Source organism: Malurus melanocephalus, unplaced genomic scaffold (genome assembly GCF_030028575.1).
Source record: "Malurus melanocephalus ecotype Western Australia unplaced genomic scaffold, MMel_1.1 scaffold_122, whole genome shotgun sequence".
In the NCBI taxonomy this organism is placed as follows: domain Eukaryota; kingdom Metazoa; phylum Chordata; class Aves; order Passeriformes; family Maluridae; genus Malurus; species Malurus melanocephalus.
The window spans coordinates 1,037,835-1,062,776 of NW_026623354.1; the positions used below are offsets into that span (position 1 = coordinate 1,037,835).

Here is a 24,942-nt window from a genome sequence, read left to right on the forward strand (position 1 = left end):
AGAAATCCAGCTAAACGTAAGTAAATTATGTGTGTGATTTTTCTATAAACACTTGTATGGAATTATTTAAGATGATGGCTCTGTTCATTAGCTTATTTTTAATAAAGCACACCAAATCACTTTTAATACCTTCATGTGTTAAATTGTGAAAAGCAGTAGTTGATGCTTGAGATTTGGTTCTGGCAGCAATGCAGGGATGGGCTTCCACTGCAAATGGACAATTATTCTAAAATCTGAACGAAACTCCACTGAAAGACTTCTTAAAAGTTCAGCTATTTTATAWAATGTCAGAGACTTGAATATACATGGATTAGTTACAGTGCTTTGAAATCTTGCTGTGAAGATATTTCCCAATGACCATGAAGTGTACACAAAACACAAAGTGTGAACAGTGACAGRCAGATGTGTTCATCAGACTTTCTGTGTTTCTAGAACGGCTGTGACTTAATTTCACGAGTTCACATCACAGCTTCTCTGTTGCCTTAATTCAGTGTGCTCTGGGAAACTGTACCTAAAGAATCAGAYTCTTGAGCACTGTGAATGGACCAAATTCTGTTTATTGCTGCTGCCAAAAGACACAGAAATGAGCWGAGCCTGAAGTTTTCTGTAGCAGGGGCTTTGGCTAATGGAGAGGAGTTTAGTAGGTGAGATAAAATATCCCATTTCTCATCATTCACCAGAAACAGAGCAATAAAATGCTGAKTGCCTGAAGGTCAGTCTAGTGGCATCTTCGGTGTTTGGTTTTTTGGGATTTTTTTTTGTGTTTTGGTGTTTTTTTCTCTTTTTTCATGGGGAGACAGAAAGCTCTAAAAAATTATGATGYTCGTACAAACCTTTAGATTACAAACCTTTATAGAAGGAAGCAAAGTCTGTCCAGGTACAACAGAACAGAGGGATCCTGTGACAAACAGCAGAGTCAAACCCAGAGCAATGTGTTGGTGCTCTATGCCCTGATGCAGTGACCCAAGCAAAGGTGCAGACCTTATTTGCAGGGCACCTGCAAAGACAGACAAATCCAGCTAAGGCTTTAGGGTTATAATGAGAAAGAGTATTTAACAGAAAAAAAAATTCAAAATCTTGGTGTAAGGTTGTATGGCAGTCTTCTATAACTCAAATGCTGTTAAGGTGTCTGTAGAAATAGGTAGAATGTCAACAGTTTGTAGCCTAAAAGAATCATTTAAATGAAAGTTTGGGTTTTTTTGTTTGTTTTCTGTGGGTTTAGTTCTATTTGTCTGTGGGGTTTTGTTTTTGTTTTGTTTTGTTTTGTTTTGTTTTGTTTGCTGAATGGAAATGTGGTGTATTGTGACTGTGGCAAATCACTGTGGTACAGTAATAACCCAGGGTGTATTTGCTAGGATTATTGATAGAAAAAATAATTATGTTTAAAGACAATTTGAATGTGCTTGRTAACAAAACGTATTTCAACATGCTTTGATGAACATGCATTTCTCCCATCCACTATTACACTTCTCATATTTCTGAGGATGAGGCAAAATRCTGTTCACCCTTCCTGGCCAAAGCAGCAAATATATCCATTTGACAATAGCAGCTGTTCAACAACCAGGAAAAAAGTATAACTTTAAACTGTTTCTTTATAGATTTTGTGTTCCAGACTGAAAGACGAAAGTAGCATTTTGCTGCTTGAATCAGAAACATTAAAACAAGAATTTTTAGAACATTCCTGATTTATAAAGATGAACTGTTTTAWAAGTGTTGTTCTGTAAGGACTTTGTTTAAAACTATACATAATAAAGCACAAATGCTTGCTCTACCATTGTACTCATATAGAACAAAAAAAATTCTATGATTTGAGTAAATCCAGAATTGAGAGCTTATAAATACTTGATTTCTAAACCTACTTTTAAATAAAATTATAACAGTACAACAGAGCTTATAACAGTACTCAAACAATTCCCAGATAATTATTCATATTAAGAACCTGAAGCATAAGTTCTAGTAAGAAATGTGGTTAAATCTCATAATCAAAAACCAGGCAAGCATGAAATTGGTGCAGATGACAAAGGTTAGCTGTTAATATAYTTGTGATAGGAAATGATAAGCAACTGCTGCTGTCAGAACTACGTTTTTAAAGGCTTCTTCAAATGCATGGTACCAACTACTGTCTCATCAAGTACTTTCTCTAAGTTCCCAGAATCATTACTTCCCTTGCCTCTGGTACTTTGGGTGAAGCTGGCTGATTTAGTAGAATAATTTAGTCACTTTTATAACACATCTCCTTACTGTCATAAATAACAGAATTTCCAATTTTTAATAAGTAGAGCACTGTTAAATGAATATGGGCTCTTTGAAAGTTTGAAAATCCTACTTTTTTTGTGTGATTTATGAAATTCCATGAAAAATAATGGTCATTTAGGATCAGGGGTACATTCTTTCTATTAAATCTTTCTGTGAGCAGTATGAGTGAGAGAAAACAATATTCAAAATATACCCTGTGCTTATTGCAGGAGGGGATGAGTATTTTGGTAAAGATGAGCATGAGCTGCAAAAGGAAYTGCAGCAGATGCTGAAAAATCAGATTTATTAACTCCATGTGTATGAGWGTGTGCCAGAATCTGTGAGCAGCCCCTTTAGTTGTGTCCCCTGCAGTGGGAGGGGATGGCTGCATTTCAGCTCTGTCCGAGCTCCTGAGAGCTGCAGTGCTTGGATCTGCCATTCCAGGTGTGAATTTACAATGGGAGATCTCCTCCTCTTTACCATCATCCTTTGGTCTGTGTCCCTGCCTTCATGTTTTGTTTCCCTTATTGCTAGGTTTTGGCATGCTTATCTTTATGGGATTGAATATTGATCTCCATAAGAAAGACAAAACTCAGCATGTCAGGATCAGATCACATCCACYGTGGCTGGRATCTCAGAAAATGCACAAGTCTTAKAAATCTAAATTAGAATATTTTATAGCAACATGAAAATCAAGTTATCATAGCAAAATGGATTTTACATTTGGGGCTGGAATAAAATTGATTTTTACTTAGTGATGCATTAAATGGTTTTCATCTCACTTAGAAGTTGTTTCGYTTCCTCTGGGAAAAGCACTGTGGTGGGAAATTTCAGTTGGGTTTTCTTTCTTTAAATGTTTGTTTAGAATTGTTGAATGTAGCTTTGTGTCTTCTGCTCTCTGGATCACACAGAAACTTTGTCATCACTGTAGAGTTATTTGATATGTTCATATTTCCTGAGAAGGCAGCCACTTGTTATTGGCCTGCAGGCAGAGGAGATTCCCTGGTACCGCTGGATCAGTTGCTCTTCAAAACAACATGAGTCACTTATTCCGTCAGGGAACAGAACTGTTTTCCATTATTTTMTTGTTTTTTATCTTTCTGTTTGTCCTTTGAGTCATTTGGGAGTGTGTGTGAGTGCRCTGGTGCTCACCATGTTTTGATTTCAAAAGACACTGCTCCTCAAAATACAAAACAGTTGCTCAGATATGTGAACATGGCCTATATGCCTGCTTGGTATAAAACAGGTGTGGGCTTTTTCCTCCCTTAAAGCCAGTGCATTTAAAATTTTGAATTCTCACTTCTTTATGTGAAGGTGTTCATTGTTCCTCCTGAAGCTCTGGAATGTTCTCCTTTCAGAGCTGTGACTTTCTGCAGCTGCCTTGGATTTTGTATCCTAAGAAGAATCAGAGATAATTAATATTACATTTATGTTTYGATTCCTTATTTTATATTGTATTTTCTTAAATCCAATTAGTCAATTGTTAGACTACAACGGCCTTGGTGCTTACAGCTATTTTTCTTCTAGACTGCTTAATCCTGGTAACTTTTTTATGAAACTCCGCTCCACTGTATTTTAAACAAAAGGCCAAGAACAGGTTTTCATCTGTGATAAATGAACTTGAAATTTTGCTTTTGTCATTTTAATTCCAAGCAGAACGAATTCAGTCTTCTTGGGACATGTACCAGTTGTGAAGTGAACATCAGGAGTTTATTCCCAGATGTTGGGAATACAGTGAAGTGGGATGAAAGCTGATGAAGGAAAAACAATAACAGAAAATAAAGGAAGTAAAAAATATTATTGTTTCCCTTCAGGCAATAGTGTCATTGTCCATTACAGCGAGTGWCAAGAGGCTTTGTCAAGCTCAGTGCCCGTCTGTCTCTGCAGGCGCGGTCGGTGTGACGGGCTGGGCACGGAGTGACATCCAAAAAATGAGCAATCTCTTCATGGCAGAGCAGAAATATCCCGGGTCCCTGTGCTCAGCTGTGATAAATCACAGAAAGAGAGAAAAGACGGTGCTAGACCTCGTGCTATGCTGTGAACTTCGTATGTCTGAAAATATTAAATCTAATTATTCATTTTTAGAAGAGACATCTGAACTCAAAGGAATTAATCTGATAAACTTTCTATATGGGAATATTAACACAAATTTTCTCGTACCAAAGAAGCATTTTGTGTGGAAGGTTTTGTGGTCTTTTTAATTTATCTGTTGGGATCTGAGGTAGGGATGCTATGATTTGCAAAATTATAGAAATTCTACTGTGTATTCCAAAAACCACACTTTTGGAAGTGAGAATTCCACTGTAAAAAGTAGTTATATAATCTATTTAAATGTTTTAATCTGAATTTAATCTTCATATGTTGTCCAATTATGTTCAATGTCATAGTTGGTTTTCTGTCTTTTTCTTAATGTTTTTTTTTGTGATATTTTAGGAAAACACTCAGCACTTCCAAAATGGTATTTGTTTCCTATATTTTCAATCTTTTCCATTTGGAATTCTGATATCAGGAATGAGGAATGAGGGGCCTTTTATTCTTTGTCCAGTACAATTACGGAATTTTTAGTGTTCCTGAATGATGCTTCTTTGGCCTGGAAATCTAAAAATCCTTAACCTGTCTTCCAGAAAATTTAATTTTAACAGCACTTTTAAGGAAAGTTATGACTTTTTTACACCTACCCTTAGAATGTATTACAAATTCCCTGTTCAAACATTYCTCTCTTCTTTACTTTCTAGAAGATTTTTGATGTTTCATTGCACAGGAAAGACCAGTAAGCCCAGGCTTTGCAGAGCAGTTGTCAGAGATGATTTTAAACTGTTGTAGGAGTTTATGCCTTGGGAGAGGAAGGATTAAGTTGTTTTTCTGTATTCAATATATATTAATAAATTATTTAGCACAAACAYGATGGCTATTCTGACTAATAAACTAATACATATTGTATTGATATTTCATTGCTGCTGCTTGCTTTAAAATATAATTTATATAAAATGCAGTTGACACCATTGATATTTCAATCTCCCCATTTTCCTCCACAAAATTGTTCTCATGATGTTTCTAATAKTAATTTTAAATGTGTTGCTCTGGAGACTTACAGCATCCTTTTGGCAGTATCATGGTTTTAGCCATGACAAAGTAAAACAAATCTAATGTGGATATTCTTTTCCATGCATTCTTACCAAATACAGTGTTCTGCCTGGAAGGATTAGATTAGAAGGTGGATAGGTATTTCTTTTAAACTCTTAATCTGTTTTGTATAAGTTTGGTAGTTGTGGTCATGTGAGAAGTGAATTTTAAGAGCAGTGATTTTCTTGAGACACTTCATGCAAGAATTATTTACGGGAATATATGGATTTTCAGGGCTGCATAAAAAAAAAAACTTTTTAATCAGTCATCTGGATAAGAAGAATTATCCATGTAATTAGTTTCAAATGAACTTGAAACTTGTTGCTTAACTTGTGTGAATTCCATCTGAGACACAAATAAATACAAATTTGCATTTAAATGATTTTTGGTAATACTTGAAGTTTTAAATGCCATCGTATATACTTTACCTCATATTCAGGCATTTTGGGCTGTAGAAACTGAGTGCCTGAATGCTCTACATGATTTTTTGATTAGAGGGTTCACATTTTCCTTGGATTCCTTTAATTCAGAAATAAACTGTGGGGGTGAAGAATGGAACATAGATCTAGGCTGATGGCAAAAGCCCWGTCATACTTAAGGTTGTGCAAAAATGATGTTTTGTGGCTGAGGAGGGAAAGATTGAAGCTCTTGGTTGATCCATCACAGAAAATGGAGTGTGGGAGCCAGRGCACAGAGCTGCTGGTGCTGGCAGTGTTTCTCATAACAAGCAGGAGTGGGAAAAGGACATTCCTGGGCCACTGAGATGGTGATGCTGCCTTGGGTGGCCGTGCCTTCCACTGGCTGAGCCATCCAGAGCTCTTCCCGACCTGCTGCCTGAAATGTCTTGGCTCCACAGCCAGCATTCATTTCCCTGACACCACACACTGCATTACCATGAACTGGAAGTTTCATATTCTACTTTGCTAGCCAAGACTACTTTTCTCTAAGTCTTTACACATTTTAATTTGGTTTTGAAAAACTCCATTCCCAGAATCGTTCTGAGTTGCTAATCACTGAAACAGTCCTACTTATAATGATGTTTATAAAACTTTGTGATTCATAGCAATTTAATTAATCATTAAATTTTTTTTTTAAATTATACTGCTGTCATATGGATCAGGCTTCTAATATTATGTTTACAGTGCTTTGTGCTTCAGATAATCCTGTTGAAATCTTTGGAGCTGCTTGTCATGTGCATATACCAGTTAACACAAGGATGGYTGAACCCAGCACATCATAATCATAAACACAATGTTCTTGTCAACTACAATGAGAGAAATCAATTGCTGTGACAATAATTGCTATTTGAAGTTGTGGTGTTAGAAAAATAATTGTTCAATTATTTTTATTTTGGAATTGCGCTTGCTTTATAAAATATCAATTAAAATGTGCTCTATTTGCCAATAAAAAGATAGTAAATAATGTGTTGGGAAAGCAGTTCTTGGAAAAACAGTTAATGTGATCTGTTAGGAAACTTTTGCAGTATTAATTCAAAAACATTTACTTAGGAAACTTTTCTTTGCATATGCCCACACTAAAAAGCTTTTTTGTCATCAGTTTGTTGTACTGAATATGTTAAATTTTTGTTCATGTTACTGCTATAGTTAGTGTGAAGGGGAAACAAAAGTGTAGGGTCACTGTTTAGATTGCTAATTAGGTAACTTTGCATTTTTATGCTCTTGTCAAAGAAAGATCAACAGGCAGGAGGTTTGTGAATACAGAAGGATATTTAATTACCATCTCAGCACRGCAAGACTCAAGTAATTGAGCAATAATTGCCTTGATGGCCCAACTCCTATGTTCAAAAAATTCTTGGGGAAAACTTATGAAATATGTGCAAATATTTATATGTGGGCAGTAAGTGAATCCGTTACGCACCTCATAAACATTCTGAAAGGAATTTGGGGTGCTTCTGTCTGTGTTGGTGATCAGTGGGAATAACCAGATCCTCTCTAGGGCAGGATGGTGCTGAGGACCTGCTGCCCCACACTCACCTCTGGGTTGCTGCTGGAGCTTGTCCTGCAAGAAGAGTAAATGTGATGGGTGCTCAAAGTAGAATCTCACATCATTTTTCATTTTAGTAGGATTAAAAGTATACTAGATTTAAGCTGAWGTTTGAAAAAGTGCTTGCATTCATCTGTTTGTGGAAGTTTATTTGGAATTATTATGCAAATTACTGTCTTAAGGAAAATCATAGAAGCAACAATTATTCACGCATCAATYTCTACATACTTCTTTTACGTTTTAATTTCTATTTTTATGGTAAATAATCAGAGATTTAGAAAAAAAAATAACAAAGCATGGCACATTTTGTTTTGTTCTGTTTACCTTCCATTTACAGTATTGCTCCTTAAAATATTTATGCTTAGTTCATGAAATAGTTCCTTTTACATCCCTGCAAAAATAAGTAAGTTATTTTGCTTTAACAAAAGTAGTACTTTGATACAATATGTAATTTTTAGGCATTAATATGTAATGAAAAAACCTGAATTCTGTAGTGTACTTATAATGCGTTCTTAGAGCTTAAGGCACAAATGTGTCATTAATTCATCTGCTCTAAACATGCTGATCATTACATTTCACGGATTTTCCCCTCTATTTATCCATGTAATTTAAGTTTCTTTAAAGATATCTACAGATTTTATTTCAGTTGGCCCATACCAAGCAGCAACACATCCACTAATTCCCCTAACAGCTTTCAGTTTGCCTCCTAAAGAAACACAGAGACATTAATTTCTGGGTTATGGRAAACACCTTCAGCCAGGTTTGCACTAAATATGCCCAAATGCGAYCTCTGGAAGTTAAAAATTTGCTCTGTGGCTTGCAAAAATAGTTATGCAGGCAGTAATTATTGCTTGCAGTTTTCCTTTGTTCTATTAAATCAGTATTTCTGTTTTCATACTACCCAGAGCCTTTCTTGGAAGAGCCCAGACCTCCCTGCCAGGCCCTATTGTTCTCTTGCAGCCTTTCCTGAGCCACTTTTCTCCGCTGTGTTGGACTCAAACTGGATTCAAGGCTTCTTCCTCTGCAGTTCATCCGTTCTTTAATTGTTTATTGTCTCCAAAATAATGCCAGGACAATAACTTCCAATCAGCCTGCAGTACMGGCCACTGTTAATGGATTGCTCATTTTCAAACTTTTTTACTGTTTCCTCCTGTTTTGAAGAGAAAGCTCTGCAAAGCTATGTCTTTATCTTCTGGCAGTTCATTTCTTTGTTRTGGAGACCACAAAATCTTGATAAGGCTTGGGCTGCTGTGGTTTTAAGGGCATCTTAGTATGGCAATTGTCTTATGGGGAAGATTTACACTTGTAGGTGAAAAAAGTCATTCACTCTTGTCCTGTGGGTCAGCATTTCATAACCCATGTGCATTGCAAAAGCATCTATCCATATATCTGCATGTGGATGTCACTCAGAGTCTCAACTAGAGAGATGGTAGTCATAATCTATGATCATGTGAACTGACACCTTTAAATTTTATGCTCCCTATTTGCCATCCATCCTATTTCTGTATCTTAAATTATCTAGTCATTGCAGCATAGTCAAATCTTTTTTTTTTTAGTATATAATTTTTTTTTTATACAGAAAAGAAATCATAATAATGGCTATGTTTCATTCAAATCTGTCTGCTTCCTGCCATTGTTTTGAAACCATGATTTTTGTGCTGGATAAATTACAGTCTTGGTGTTTTCTCCCCATGGAAACTCGTACACACTTTAGGCACGTTGCATTTGGTCTTTTCCAAAAGTAAAATGATTAAGTTTTTGAAGGCATTGTCAGGAAAAGATTTGCTCCAAAGTTTCAATATGTTTTGGTGATTTTTCTCTGTATTCTCTCCATATTTTCCAATCTCCTTTAGAAAAATGCCAATGCCAGAGCCTTAAGTACAAGTCTGATAGTATCTGGTTTGGCAATACCTTGTAGAGTGATGAATTCATCTCCCAACTGCTGCACCTGAGTATTTAAGGTTGTTTTAACCCTTAAGCTTCCCAGCAGTAATTCATACTGAGTTGTCATTCACACTGGTCTCTAAATTATTTTGGGAATTGTTTTATTCCAAGGGGAAAATAAATCCTTTGCAATGTAAATGAGGTCTGAATTCCTTGTTCTCATAAATACAATTTAGCAGTGATTATGTATTAAAAAAAAATTAAAAACTGKCCACTGTACAATCTCTGTGCCATTAACCAGTAGTTAAATCACTTTCTTTTTCAGTCTYTGTGTCATGCACAGATCTCTSAGSTGTTCTGTATTTGACCCATCAAAACTGAGTGGATCTGATAGTGTGGGAACCTTGTGACCCATCTAAAAGTTCCTTTTTCAGATGTTGGTCCCCTTCTGACAGTTTCTTTTTTATCTGCCTGCTCGCCAATTTTAATTCATTTTATATGCTTTGCACTTTCTTTTTTTACATCTCAGTCACAAGAAGGAGATAAGAAGTATAATGGGGAACTGGAGATCATCCACCTACACCTGTCCTGCTGTTTTTTTTTACATTTTTTGCCTGTGATATTGTCTTTATCATGGCTCACTTCAACTCCCTCTTTTTTCAAAGCCAAAGAGAACTTATTTCTCCACCATTTCATTCCCCCAGCCAAGCTGACTGTAGGCCTTTATATATTTTAGGTTCAGCTTAGGTTTTTTKAGATAAGGGTGATGTTTGCTTCAAGATACAGGCACACTATAGATTTATACTSTGACATCCCAGTGCTTTCTGGTTTGTTCTTTATTACTTTTCTAATCTCTTTTAACATCCTATTTTCTGTTTTGACTGCCACTAAACATTCCGTTGATATGTTCAAAGAACTATCTGCAATGATTTCAAGATMATTTTCTTCAGTGGTAATTGCTAATTTAGAACCTATCATGGTGTATTTGTAGCTAGTTGTAGTTTTGGCTTTTTTTTCTTGTGCACATTGCCTTCAGTTCATTGTCACTGAATTTCATTCTCTTATTTTATTGCCAAGTCACTCTGTATTGTGAGATCCTTTGCAGTCAGCTTTAATTTTTATTGCCCTATATAAACCAAGGATGTTATCTCACCACAGCCTGGAACTAGGTTAGTTTCACAAAGTCTATTTTCCATGTCTTTCTTCTCTTCATTAACATGAATTTTGATTTTACCCCCCTTCTATTTATATTTAACCTTACCTCCAAAAAAAACCCCAACAACCAGAAGAAAGTAAAATACTTGCTTGCCATATACTTGCCTATACAAGTCTCATTATCAATGCTGTAATTTCCAATGGTTTGTAGTGTTTATAGTGCAATGAGGCACTCATTGCTGRTTTTAGCTTTTCATGTAAACTAACTGGTATTTTGACCAATGAAAAGAAAATTCAGTGTGTGACCCATTCCACAGAATCAATTTGTCTGAAGTGTTTCAGCCAGAACTCTGAATATTTTCTATTCTACTACCTTAAAAAATGGTTCAAGAAATTAGTAAATGTGAAGGACAGAATTTTCTAAGGGTGGAGATTCTGTTCCTGGTCATAATAAAGCAGTCACACGGTRCCAGGCTCTCATAGTTTCTTGTGTCCAGCTCCCTTGAATGTATTAACCTTTTCTAAATTCCAGGAGCACTGAGTTCATAATTGCAAACAGAGTTGCTGTTGTTTCCCTGATTTAGTGGGTTTTGGAAGTACTGTAGAGGAGAAGTGAGAAATGTGTTTCCCTTACTTCATGCCCAGCATCCTGATCTATAGCAGAACCTCAGTGATGTTGCCCTAAAGCATCTTCTGCAGGTACCAGCTGCACAGTGCAGTTCAGAGGAGGGGAAATATTTCTGGGAAATACTATTCCTAAGTGCTTCTGGACTTTAAAAGCTTTAGAGATATTGCTGCAAAACTGGATTTATTCTGGTGGTCAGTGGGGGTTTCTTTAGTTCTGCTCATCCCTAGGCACCGAATAAAAATTTACTGTCACTTGCTTTTAAAGGGAGAAATTGGTGTTATTGTGCACTTATGCACAGTAGTCCTCTGAACTATAATACTTCCATAAATGTTGGTATTTCCCATATTAAAGAATATATTTTGAAGCTTTTTGGCAGAATAGAAATTGTGGATGTCTAGTATATTTCAATAGTTACAGTGTTGTATTAATTGAAACCATTATGTACAGCAGGAATGCCAGCATCTGTGAAAGTTCTTCACACAATTAGTAAATCCAGATACTTACATAAAAAAAACTGTCTAAAAATTTTAAAAATCTTCTGAGTGGTTACACTGGTGTCAACTTGAGAAGCCTTTGTCAGTATCCAGACAGTCACTAAAAGAATTTGAGAGTTCAATGATTTTTCTACCATAATACTTTATAGAGTAAATGTTACAATACAAAGATATTGGAGCAAGAGAGAAGACTCTGATGGTGAACTGAAGGTGTTTAATAATTTTAATTTTTGTTCTTCTGTTGTTCTTTGGGGCTGTAATGTGACGATGCCCTTGGAGATGTTTTCCCTGGGCAATTAACCATAGAAATGCTCAATATGATAACACAGGCCTATTGTCATTGCAAACCCAGTTCCTCAAACTAATTATAWGCCCTGTGTAGTTATCATTCCTGCATCCCAGAATGCAGAATTTAAAAAATGAGAGAAATATACTTTTTTTTTTTTTTTTTTCCCTATACCTCACCCTCTTTTCCCATCTACTAAACCTGGAGCATGCAGTGCATACTTCTCGAGACGGTTCTGGGTATGTGGGTTGTACTGGAGTTTATCCCGTGCTAATGGAAACAGTGATAGCATTTCCAGGACAAAACTATAGCATGTGATGTGCATTTGCTTTTGGTTTTGAAGGGGGATTGTTGATGGACATCCTGGTAGAGTTTAGTTTTCCTCAATTTTTGGAGGTTTTTTCTCATGACTGAATGTCTTTTGGTTACCTTCGATACCCTAAAAACATRAGCTTTTTCACACCATTATRTTACAATTATTTTYTTTTTCTTTTGTAATTGCAGTTGTTTCTTATCCTTACTGCTGGTAGCTGCTGTCGTTTGGAAAATCAAACAAACCTGTTGGGCTTCTCGACGGAGAGAGGTATCAATAATTTTAAGATTATTGTAGAAGCTTTATYTTTCAGAATAAGTTAAGAACTTTGATGAACAATCATGGCTCCACTTTCTCTTGTATGTGCCATTTAAATACCCATTTATACTTATTTGTGCTGAAGAGGAAAACTTCAGCACATAAAACTATTTATTTCCCCTGTCAGAAATTGAAGCATTTGCAGCACTAGGCTGCAGAAAAGTAAATTTTCCTTATGGTGGCATATTTAGAATAGAATTGAATCAAATATTTCAGTTGAAAGGGGCCTACAAGGATTATTCAGCCTGACTACTTCAGGACTGACTAAAGGTTAAACCATGTTATTAAGGGTATTGTCCAAAGAAATAATAATTTTTTATACACTGACGCCTTTCTAGGAAGCCTGTTCTAGTGTTTGACCACCTTATCTGTAAATAAATGWTTCCTAATATCCAACCTGAACTTCCCCTCAAAGGAGCCAAATTCTCTCTATTAGAATCAGTTTTATCACTAAACCTGTGGCACAATTGAAATCTTCAGTAAATACTCATTCATAAAATTACCTTATTGTTTGTTCTCTRAATTCTATTGTCATAAGGCTATGTTGAAAAATTTGCCCCAAATATTTGTTCTTACCTGCTTAACAATTAATTACCTTTAAGTAAGATTAAATTTATGATATGTATGCTACTGCATGTATATGAGTGTATAGTCATAGTTGTCATATTTTATTTTGTTCTCATAAATGAGWTCTAAAATTTTTGGATGCTGATGTTTTCCCTCCTTGGAGATTCTAATCCTTATTATTTTTGGGAAGAGGAATTGCTTAATGTACTATAATCTTGATTTTTCTTTTTTATAAGACAAGCTTTGGTCTACATCATGATTTTTTTTCTTAGCATACTGGTACTATGAATGTTTAAAAATCTTAATTTTTTTTTCACTGTATATCTTCAGTGAATTTATATGTGCTTTAAAAGTGCCAGGTAACTACCACTTATAATTTCCCTTCACTGAAATTATAATGTACTAATGCCAAGYTTAGCTTGAACTGATGCTACAAAGGAAAATGGATATTATAGGTGCATGTTTCCTTTTGGTATTATTATTTTTAATTCATAAGAACATTTTTAAGAATTTTCTAAGGGCAAATTCTCATCTACTTCTTATTACTTGCAAAATATGGATGAAAGTTACTTTAAACCACATWATTCAACTTCATAATATTTCATTTAAATTTGTCTCAATACTTTGATAGTTCTGTGCAAAATTGTGTTGTGATGGAATGCAGTAGTTCATTGATTTACTTTCTCATGTTAATGAGGTTGGTTTATTGATGTTTTTAAGAACAGATATGAATGYACCCATTTCCAGATCTAGAGGGTCCAGTCTGTTTTGTGTGATTGCTCTCCTAGATTTTTGAAATAGAATATTTTTAATGTGGTCTTTAGGCATCACTTGATAAAGAAAACATTCTCATACAAAAAGTTTCTGAAGTTTTCCAAGGTTTATTTTCCTAATGTCATCAAAAGTACTTCTAAGACTGTATAAAACTCAAATGAGCTGTTTGATAAATGCCATATAAACAGGAATCAGCTTCTTCAGAAGAGCAGAAGAGAAAGATGTACTTGGCCACTGGGTTAGAACCCTCAGGTTTGTGGTTGGTGCTGAACCTCRGCTTTCCTTGAGTAGAACTTAAGAAACTTGGTTTTCTCTCATAACTAAAGTACAGTAACATTATTATTTGCAAATGCTGAAGGAAACCTGTTGTTTTCAATCTGCTCTTCACCACCAGCTGCAGTTCATGTCAAATACAGGTTTTTTACATTGTTCCATGTGATATTTTCCTTTAATCTAGCTCAGAAARCTTCTTTTTATATGTAGCATATTTTATAAGATTTTTCAATTAAGTGTTGCAAATAAATTGCATGAATAACACACAAGTAGAGGCAATCTACTGTTGAAAAGATTTTTGAAGTATCTATTTTTAAAGCCCATTTGTCAGATTTTCCATCTCTTTCATCATTGAAAGACAGGAATATTTGGCTCTTTAGATGTTTCTTTCAATATGGACCCAAACTACAGAAATAAAAATAAAACAAGAGCATAAACAAATACAGAAAAGCATGCTGTTAAAAGCTATGTATCCTTTTATTGTTCCTCCCATTTTTTTCCCTGAAGGAAGAGGAACATTACTATCCARATCTTGTGATCTTTTAGTAATGAATGTTATCAGGCTGTTGAGGTAAGCCAATAATTTTTTTGAGATTTGTAGAACCCTGTGTGTAGCTGAAAACTCAGGGCTTTGTCCTGTTTTGCCTTCTGACTTCAATGCTCTGCTAAATTGGAATGTTATTGATTCCAAATTGAACAAAGCTTGGCCTCGATCCAATAGAAAACTGGAGCAAGTTGTTTGCATTGTGGAGAGGGGATGTCTCAGTTTTCCCAGTAATTTAGAAATTTTCCCTCCATTTTCTTTCCTAATTCAGGGCTCATTCAGCTGCTCAGAGCACTGCCCAAATCTTGCCGAGCAATTTGAGTTTTGGCTCTATAACATGTAAGAAACTGTTACATTGCATATATATGAAAATAAAAATAGTCTTCTGAAATACTTTAACTAACATTTGTCAACACTGAACTTAACTTCCCTTTCCCCATATCTATTGGTCTTTCAATTTATTTAATTGAAATCATTTTTCCCTAAGTCAAGACCTTGAGTTTTGGTAATATTTTTTTTTTGTTTGTTTCTTATTTTTTCTTACCTACATTGCTGTCTCTTAAGATATATTTTATCTAAGGTTTGTGAACTGTATATTTATACTTTAACTCCTGGAAGAGCTTCTCTTCTTCTCTCCTACCTTCTGAAAGGGCAAGAAACAGCAGATAGACTGTCTTACCTTATATCATCAAAGTTATTCACCTTCTGCATTGAGGGAAAATGGAAAGTATCATTCTTTTATTTTATAGTTCCAAAAAGATCAATGAAACTTTGAGCAAGAGAACATGAACAGCCTCCTGCCTGCCATCCCTTGACACCTTTCCCCACCCATGGATTTGTGACATTTTWAAAAAGGTTTTTAAGAAGGGTTGAAGTAAGATAGTGGAATATTGCTCATCTGAGGGAGCTTGTTCCTTGAAAGGAATAATACAGAATATGACGAGATGATTTGCAAAGCATATTTCTTGTAGCACTATCTTGATTAAAAAATAAAAAGCCCAAAACCCCAAGAAAACAAAACAGAAGGAATCTGGAACATTCACAACAGAGCAGGATAACATTTACAGGAGTTTATGCAGGAGCAGAAGAAAGGTAAAGATGTATAAAGGAATTCCTAAGTATTGCAAGGTTTAGAAATGGGAAAATGTTTTTCTGAGAGTCCTACCCTGTGCTAAAATATCACATTTGTACTCTAGGTTTTAATCTCTCATCCTTCTTTTTTCTCCAAAGACTCACAAATCTTTCTACTACTAGCTTTCTCAATAATATTTGACTTTTTAGTTCACTGGATGAAAAACCAAAAGCTGTCATTTTATCCCARATGATTTGTTAGGCCTCTTGGATTTTTTACCCTGAATTCACCCAAGAGCCCATCCATGAAGCTCCAATCTGACTCTGTTTACACAAGAGAAGATATATCACCCAGATTTACCAAATAAGAAATACGAAGAGAATATTATTTGTTTTCTCTGCATGTTTCATATCTAAAGTATTCATTCAATCTTCTGCTGAGAATGGGTACAAGAGAATCTGTTCAAAGATCATTTTACTGAAAGGCTTGATAGGTTGCCTGCCAGATTGTAGTGGCTCAAAGGTTTTGTCTCATGAACTTCTTCTGATTGAAAAGCACCACACTGCAGATAAAATTTGCATCCAAATGATTTCTTTTTAATAGTGTGTTGAACTTTTCTTTTTGCTGATACGATTACACTGAGGTCACTAACAAACTCAAACGGATGGGATTATAAACCACAGGCTTCTAGCTGCATTATTTTTGCCAAGTGTTTGTCCTTCCTAAGGTAAAACAGTTGCTGCTCAGACACCTTTTGTACTATTGATTCCATCAAATATTTTAAAAAATTGTTACCTTTAATCCAAAACCTGTAATCACTGATGCACATAAAGTACCTTCTTCCCTCCACTCACAAAATAATGTGCCAGTGTGTCAYGTGTTGTTATCTGGAATCATAGGAACATAGAACTGTTTGAATTTTTGAGTTGGAAAGGATYTTTAAGGGTTGTCTAGACCAACCTTCCTGCAATGAACAACTTCCACCAGGACAGATTGCTCAGAGCATCATCCAACCTGACCTTGAATGTTCCCAGAGAATGTTCCACCACCTCTCTGGACAACCTGTTCTAGGGGTTTACCACCTTCAGTGTAAAAATCTTTTTCCTTATATCTAGTCTGAAATATACATTTGTGTATTGCATCAGTTAGTTTAAGTAGAATTTTACTTTTTTCTTTTTTAATGTAAATTGCTTTTTTTATACATTATTTTAGTTACACACTAGAAAGAKATTGCGCATCTTAGATGACTTAGATTCTTATTTCCTCATGTAATACACTACAAAGCTCTTGAGCAATGAGGAAGTAGTGCATGATTGCATATTTAGGTAAAAATGTTTGAAGGCATGGATTGTGTGTGTAAAGTTCTTGCCTAACTTTAAAGGTTAATATCATTTATATATAGCATCTCATTAYACAGTCAGCTGTGCACCATTTGCCTGTCTGAAAGAATAGCATATACAAACATAAAAACATGGAATTGTAGAAAATGCTTGCTTTATACATGTGTGTGGGTGCCACTCAACTTATTGCTTCTTTTTATTAAATAAGCTTATGTTTTGTTTAAAAAACCCTCCACCTTTCYAGCTTTAATTTTATTATCAAGGTAGTTTTATTCTCTTAAATATTCAAAACTTCTTACAAATGGACCAATGAAACTGAAGTACACTACTACTTAATAGCAGTAACAATTCATGTAATAGCTTTAGGCTCATTTCTATGGTAACTCTAATAAGAACAAGGAAGTTCAGTTATGTCGATARTAGTAATGAATGTAGAGAATATGTGAATTTCAGCCACAGCTTTTTTGCTTTCTATTCAGATGACAATATTTTAAAGTGTTCCTTTTAGAAAAGGCAGTAATGGCTTTTTGCGCATATGATATTGCTTATGGAATGCAGTACCTTTATTTCAGCAATACTAAAACACAGAGAATATGGTGWATTCCTGAGCAATAACTGGAGGAGCAAATGTAACACTGTGAGCTTCAACACAACCACAGAAGATATTCGAAACCCAAGAAATATTAACATGCATAATTAAAGCACCCCAATGTGTAATAATTTTCATGTCTGCAGGACTATATGATTTATGTTTAAAAGTTGTTAAGCTCACAGACAATTTTTCTTTTTTGGTGTCCTCTTGTCTGTTGCTTAGCAAATATCTTATACATCTGTATGTACTTACTCATAGGCTGTGTGAGTAATCCTACTGAAGTCAAAGGAGCTATTCATAGGACCAGAATCTCAACTTGTTATATTGCTCAGGCTCTTCTGAAATCAATAGAGCTATGACTGCTTATTTCAACTGTGGATCTAGTTTTAGTGAGGATAACTGGGGCATTTATTTTAGGCTGACGTTTTCTGCATTCTCTCTGACCTAAAATTTAGGTTCCTCTCTGAATGAACCTTTCAAGCAATATGCCTGGTTAGTTGACACTAGATCTTGTCTTAGKACTCCCTCTGCAGTCACTATAAAAGACACTTCCAAATGACAATTTATCCCACCCAATTTTCGCAGTGTTCCCTTTTTATACTCTGATACTTGCGGGGTCCTGACTTCTTGTTAACGATACAAATAACCCAATCAGTCAAATCTTCTATACTGAGGATAAATCTTCACTTTCTTTGCTTTAGTTTTGTAAAACTGAGGTTGTATTTACAGTACTGTCATTTCATAAAAGTAAGCATCTGATTAATTTTTATATTAGTGCAGCTCATAATATGCTTGTTCTCGTGAAAAACAGTATTAAATGGTGCCGGTGACAGACTCAATATTATATTTAAAAAAAAAATATCTTGGGGAGTGAATTAGAGAAAGCTAATCTAATTCAGATATCTCAAAACACCATGGATTGCTTAGAGGCTCACATGAACAATTATTTTAACAATTGGCATGAAATTGAAGAGCCCATCATTGTTACTGTCACCTCTGGATCTCCTGCCCGAGGCATTTATCCCAGGAAGCCATCCCATCTGTCTTGGTCAACTCTGCCTATGAATTGTCATCTTCAGCAGGAATTCACCATCAAGTGACTGGGTAGAGCTGCCCCAAGTGTTGTTGGGCCTCACACAGTTCTAAAGCTCTGTGTCCTTTCAGGAGATGGCAGAGATCTGGAACAGTGTATAAGTAGTGTGTGGACTGAAGGAATTAACTGTACTAAAATCACCAGGGAGGCAGAGAAAAAACAGAGGCCAAGCTCTAAATCAAGAGAAAACGTACCTTTGAAAACCCTACAGGTAGACAAAGGAAATCTTAAAGCATGGAATAAATTTGTTACAAGGCACAAAGTAATGATGTGGTTCCCTTGCAGAGACCTTCCCTTCCACAGGTTTATCAGTACCATCTTGAAATCACCCTGTCCAGAGGAGAATTGAAGAACATCGTATTATATATACTTTATCTGGTCTCTGGCCATTGTCCTTCTTTAGAACTCATATAGGTATATATTTTTCTTAAATAATGTACTGCAGTATTCTTTGGCAGGATAATCATCAGGATAGTTTGGGGTTTTTTTTCTTTTAATGCTTAACAACCCCCCTGGAAGTTGGAAGTAGATAGATGGTATTTGACTTCACCTTTTCTGGCACTCAGGTTTGGATCAGAAAGAAGTAAATCCAAATCAGTCAGTCAAGGATGAGCTACAAACTTTTGTTCCTATCTCTAGGACTTCTAGTTCTTCCTATCTCTAGGACTTCTAGTTCTTCCTATCTCTAGGACTTCTAGTTATTTTTTTTTTCCTTAAATTACATCCATGTGAGCATGTTTTGTGAAACAATTATGTGTAAAAGATGCTGGAAATCAGTTGTGTGTACACATAAAACACCCACTTTTAGCTAATGCAAAGTATTTGTGAAAGCTTGCTAGCAGATCTGTTTCTTCATTCCACAAAAATTCAGGAGGTAAAGAAGATAACAGATGACAGTGGGTTTTAAAATTGTGAGCTACTTCCCTTTATTAAAAAAATAAATTAGGGAAAAGAAACTAAGTAGGTGTTTTAATTGTATGTACTTATGACCAGGAGAAGAAAATTGTTCACTTTTCTTAACATAATAGCGGAAGTTTTTCTTACATTTGCATATTGTGGTTAGCCTCAAGATTCCCAAAAGGCAATAATCAAAAYAAATTAGTTTCATTATATGTGATTCCTGGGATATGCACAGGAGGAAGCTGGGATGTAGTTTTTACTGCTGATAACAGTACATTAAAATTAATATTTGTGGTATTCTGTTCAGTAGAATTTATTATCAAAGTTGAGCTTTCTGAATATGAATATAAAATACTTCTGGAGATAATGCTGATGTTATAATGGACAATAGGAATTCCTACACTCTGGTTAACCCTTGCAAGTGTATTGAGTTAAGTTTTAAAGCTAACAGGAAGGTAAAATTAAGTTTATTTTAGCCAAAGAGGGAACTGGCCCTAATGAAAAAGCTGCCTTGAGGCAAGGTCCACTTGGCAGAGCCTGAGGGGCTTTGGGCTGCATGGGCTCAGAGCTTTCTGTGGGATTGGTTGTAAACATAAGAGCATTAGGAGAATTTTTAGCAACTTACCTGTCAGCAAAAAGCAGCAGACAATGAGAAAGGCAGTCCTTAGTGGGACCCTGGGAAGAAGACAAATAACTTCTTTTGAATTTATGACAAGAAAAGTCATTTGGATTTGTTTCCACAGTGCCAAAGGAATGAGGATGGTGGATGTGTTTTCTGTAAATAAAGAGGATTGCACCAAAATAGATGATTCATTTCTGTCTTTTAGCAAAAACAAAAGMGCAGGTGTTGAATATTGGCCCAAAGGAGTGAGATTCTTCTTTATGTTTGTGTTTCCTCTGTATTTGCATCATAGTGTCAATCTTTTGTCCCCTATTAAAACACAAACAAACCCTCCATTTCTCAAAGCCCTGTAAGAAAAGAGTGGATGTAGCTGCAAACAACAAAAATGTTGCAAGAGCTTTGATATGAAGAGAGAATGAAAAAGTTTGGCAATTTGCAGTAAGAGCTCTTCAAGAGAAAAATGCAAATACTCCCCTGYAGATTGTCCACAGCTTTTCTCAGAGTTTGCAGAAATTTTAGTTGCACTGRGTGGGGAATTTTGGCCCAGGTGAGTCACATGCAATAGGGGAAGCATGAAAGAAACTGAGTTGGAATTGTCCTTCCTCCAAAGAGCAGGGAAGTAACTCAATGTCCAAGCCTGGAAGAACAACACAGTTTCTCTCTGTTATTCTGCTCCACCTTTCTACTGAAGTTCTGTTTATTTAAAATTTAATGCTAATCATGTTTTCTAAAAATTATAWTAAATCATGCAAGCAATAATTTTTATTTCTTGTAATGTATGGAATTTTTTCTTCCACAAAAATACATTTCCTTGCAAATAATTTTTTTTTGCCAGGGTTGATTTTTAGGTACATTTCTGTATGTGTGCAATTAAGTAGCAATTAGGTAGGATTCATATCAAGGCTGAATCTATTCCAAAGTGCTTGCATTTCATTTTGCCCAGTATGGATCATTTTGCCCTGTCCAGTCCCTGCCTTCTAAAATAAGCACGTTGCCCTTTTTATGTCTCAAATTTCATGTTGATAATATACAGAATTATTCTTTTAAAAAATTTGCAGGCACTGAAGTTTCTCATATGTGGAGGAGCCCCTGCTAAAGCTAGGGCTTTAATAATCAATGCAAAGCAGATGCAAAGATCAATGCAGCTGGAAATTAAATAACTTCACCAACATATTTTTTCAGTGCCTGCACTATTAATTGGTTTACTCTGTCAGCAGAAAGCGTTCACTGCTGTGAATGTCAGAGTTGTTGCTATCAACAAATTCTGTGGGGGCCTTCTTTACCCTCTGTAGATGTTTGTACATCCAAACATTCCTTGGGGTCAYCCCTCCTGAGCAATCACTGCCTGTGCAGTTCAYCTGGGCACCTTCTAGGCTTCTTCCCTGTCTCTGGATGGAAGCAAATAACAGCAGGATCACGGTGAAAAAACTTGCATAGCATCTTCATTTGCGGAGGAACCTGCCAACACAAAATGGCTGTGAAACATTAGGTCAGAAAAAAAAAAAAAAAAAACCAAAAAAAAAAAAAAAAAAAACCCAAACCAAAAAACACACAACCTCACAGAACTTTAAAAAAGACTGTGGGTGTATGACACAGCCTACAAAAGGTAGAGTAGCTTTTCTTTCTCAAGGATATAGTAATGCAATKTTTATCCTTCCTGGAGCTATACTTTCTATTGTTCCAGCCATTCACAAACAATAGTTGAGAGTTAGTGTGACCTGATATAAACTAAGCTCATTACATTATTTTCAACAGATAATTAATAATTAACATATAACCTTTGGCTTTCCTTTTATCTTCAAGTATTGACAGAAGTCGCATTAAAATGTACTATGTGTGGAAAAAAATGCTTTGAAATGCAAAATTTAATTAAAATTAATGTAATGTTATTTTAGTACAGTTGTATAGTAGCARAAGTACTATAGGGAATATGAATATTTGAATAGATGATTATTTTTRTCCATGCTGTTCAATTTTTACACAAGTAAGTTTTTGGAAAACAGAATGTCATTTGATATTTTGTTTGGGATTCATTGGATTGAGTGCACCGTGGCAGTTCAATTTTGACATCAGTAAATTAGCCCAGGCTGCTTTGACAGTCAATTGACCCCACATCCAATTAGCAAAACTGAAACCACAATGAATCCTGTAGCTTGAGCTTGTTTAGTTGTCTTTTTGGTTTTTTTTTTTGTGCTTCACATACTTTTTGAAAATCTCAGTTAATTAGACTTATCCAAATAGCTGTAACTTCTTAGTCTTTTATTTTTGTGCAGCCATGGTCTGGTAGGCAGGGGAATAGAATTTCCCAGCTGGGAGAAGTTTGGGTTTGGAAGTCATTCCTTTCTGTGTTGCAGGTGCCCTTTTGCCAATATCTTCAGTGCCTGGGCCATCAGTTCCYCACCTGTAGAACCCAATCAGTTGTGCAGGTTTTGATGATGCACTTTTCGTTAATGATTCTGCTGCTGTTAATTGGGAGAGTCTACTCTGATGACTGTTTTGCTTTATTCCCCAATAATCCTGTCTGTCCCTGGGCAATTTATTTGTGTTTCTGTTCATTTAGACAGGAAAACTGCRTGAAATGGACACTGCATCTTTCTCTTATTTTTTTCTGGGTGAAGAGATACAAACATGTGAAAAACAGTCTGTTGTTTTAATGTGTTATGTTTCATACATGTTTCAATATTTGCTAAAATACATTATGAAAATATGAAATATCTTATAGGCATTTTATTTTCAGCTTAATCAAAATTTATCACCCATTTCTTGAGGTTTTATGCTTTCTGAATATGTCAATGATGCACAATACTGATTCTGCACTACTTTTTGCCTATCATAATAATTTTATGCCTTCACAACATTAAGGAATAATTGACATTGGGAGCATGCATGTTGCAAAAATACTGTACCATCAGACACACCACATTTTGACTTAATACTTTATCAGTGACCATTAATAATMTTTCTGAACTTGTCCCTTTTTCACATTGACATGAAAAGCAAGTCCACTTSGTTAATGTTGTTAATGACTAAATCACCCATGTATGAAATGTCCACCTCTGATTAGAACATCCAGTGTGCTGTCAGCTTACAGAAAACAGTGAACATAAATCATCTCAGTGGAAAGGGAGGAAAAGAGGAGCCAGAGAATTACAGTTCCTGAGTTCCCAGAAACATCCATCAACAAAAACAAAGCTGTTTGTAAGCGCCTATGAAACAAAACAAAACAAAAAGATTAGAAGCCTAGATTTTTTTTTTTTTTTTTTTTCATTAACCAAATCACACAAAAAAAATATGCATTTCTTCCAAGGTAGGATAAAAGTCCTTTTGAATGGAGAAAACATCTGGTGCTTGTACATTTGGGCATTATAAAGGCTATAAAATGTCTGTCACAGGATACTTTAGTAGACAAGGCAAGGAAGCATTGTCATGATTACATAGCTGTGGAGTAGGTGCAAGACTGATCATTATGAGTGGAATGAGGGATTAACCATGTGTGGGCTGTAGTTATGTACATTAGCCACTTCAAAGCTTTGTCCCAGCTCCAGAACTCATCAGTGTTTCCATCAGTGCCCTGAGTTATGCAATTGGAGATTAAATCTGTTAAATTTGCATACTAGGAGCTGAGTCACAAGTGTGCTGTAAGCAGGATCAGACTTCAAAACAACCTTTAGAAACTGGATGCAATATCTGTACTGGTGAAAGCCAAGTTTTTACCTGGTAGAAATAATCATCTTCACAGAAACAGCACTAAGAAAAAGCTGACTGTGCTACAATTCTTCAGAGCTGATCAATGAAAGGTTCACAAGCTGAATATAAGTCAACAGCAAACTGGTTACAAAAAAGGAATGTATTTCTGGCTTTCATACGTAACTCTAAGACATCTAATTCTGGAGCTTCACGGAGTGTGGTCTCAACTGGACATCATGGGTAGTTTAGACACAATAGTTCAAACAGTCTGTGAAATATCTGGAAATGTTCAGAGGAGAGAAAGGGACAGTATGTGTGTTTATAGGTGCATGCTATAAAAGATCATGGAGAGATGTGATAACAGCCTGGAAGATGGGAAATTGAATAATGCATTTATCTGAATCTGTCGTAGAAAGGATGAAAGGTGAAGTGCCCATGCTGAAGCAAAGAACATTCAGGTGATGCAGTGAAAAATAATGAATTAAAATGATATTAGAAGTGTAGTTCTACAATAGATAATCTTAGAAATTCCAGACATTTAGTCATGGTAAGCCTTTAGGAGTGGGGTGGGCAAATAAAGGACAGAAATTAGAAGGCCATTGTAGGGTGGTGGGGAGCCCCTTGGCAGACTCTGTAGGTCTCTTTTAACCTTATCATCTTATGTTTAAAAAAAAAACCATAAACCCTTGAAATCAGAGGTTTTGTTGGGTTTTTTTTTTGGTTTATTTTTTTTTCCATACCAGGAGCATTTTATTTGCTATAGAATCACAGAATGGGTTGGGTTAGGAGGGCTTTCTGAAGATCAAGTTCAACTCCTGCTGTCATGGGCAAGGACAGGTTCCACRAGACCAGGGTGCTCCAAAACCCATCCAACCTGGCCTTGAGCACTTCCAGGGATGRGGAATCCAGAATTTCTCATACACYAAGGCWACATAATATTGCAGCACCATGTGTCTGTARTAGTGCTCTAATATACCTGCACTACCTCATCAAAGACTATTTAAAAATCTACATTAATTTGGTATTTATACTTTCATT

At 35.6% G+C, this 24,942-nt stretch overlaps 1 protein-coding gene across 3 annotated transcripts in view; it reads left to right on the forward strand.

The window, feature by feature from the left end:
- ATRNL1 (attractin like 1) overlaps nucleotides 1-24,942 on the forward strand; it is a 415,015-nt gene that overhangs the window by 202,933 nt on the left and 187,140 nt on the right. For all 3 annotated transcript variants that reach the window (XM_057370287.1, XM_057370289.1, XM_057370290.1), the window contains exon 26: nucleotides 12,314-12,392. In XM_057370287.1, the coding sequence (XP_057226270.1) occupies nucleotides 12,314-12,392 (79 nt within the window). The remainder of the gene's footprint in view (nucleotides 1-12,313; nucleotides 12,393-24,942) is intronic.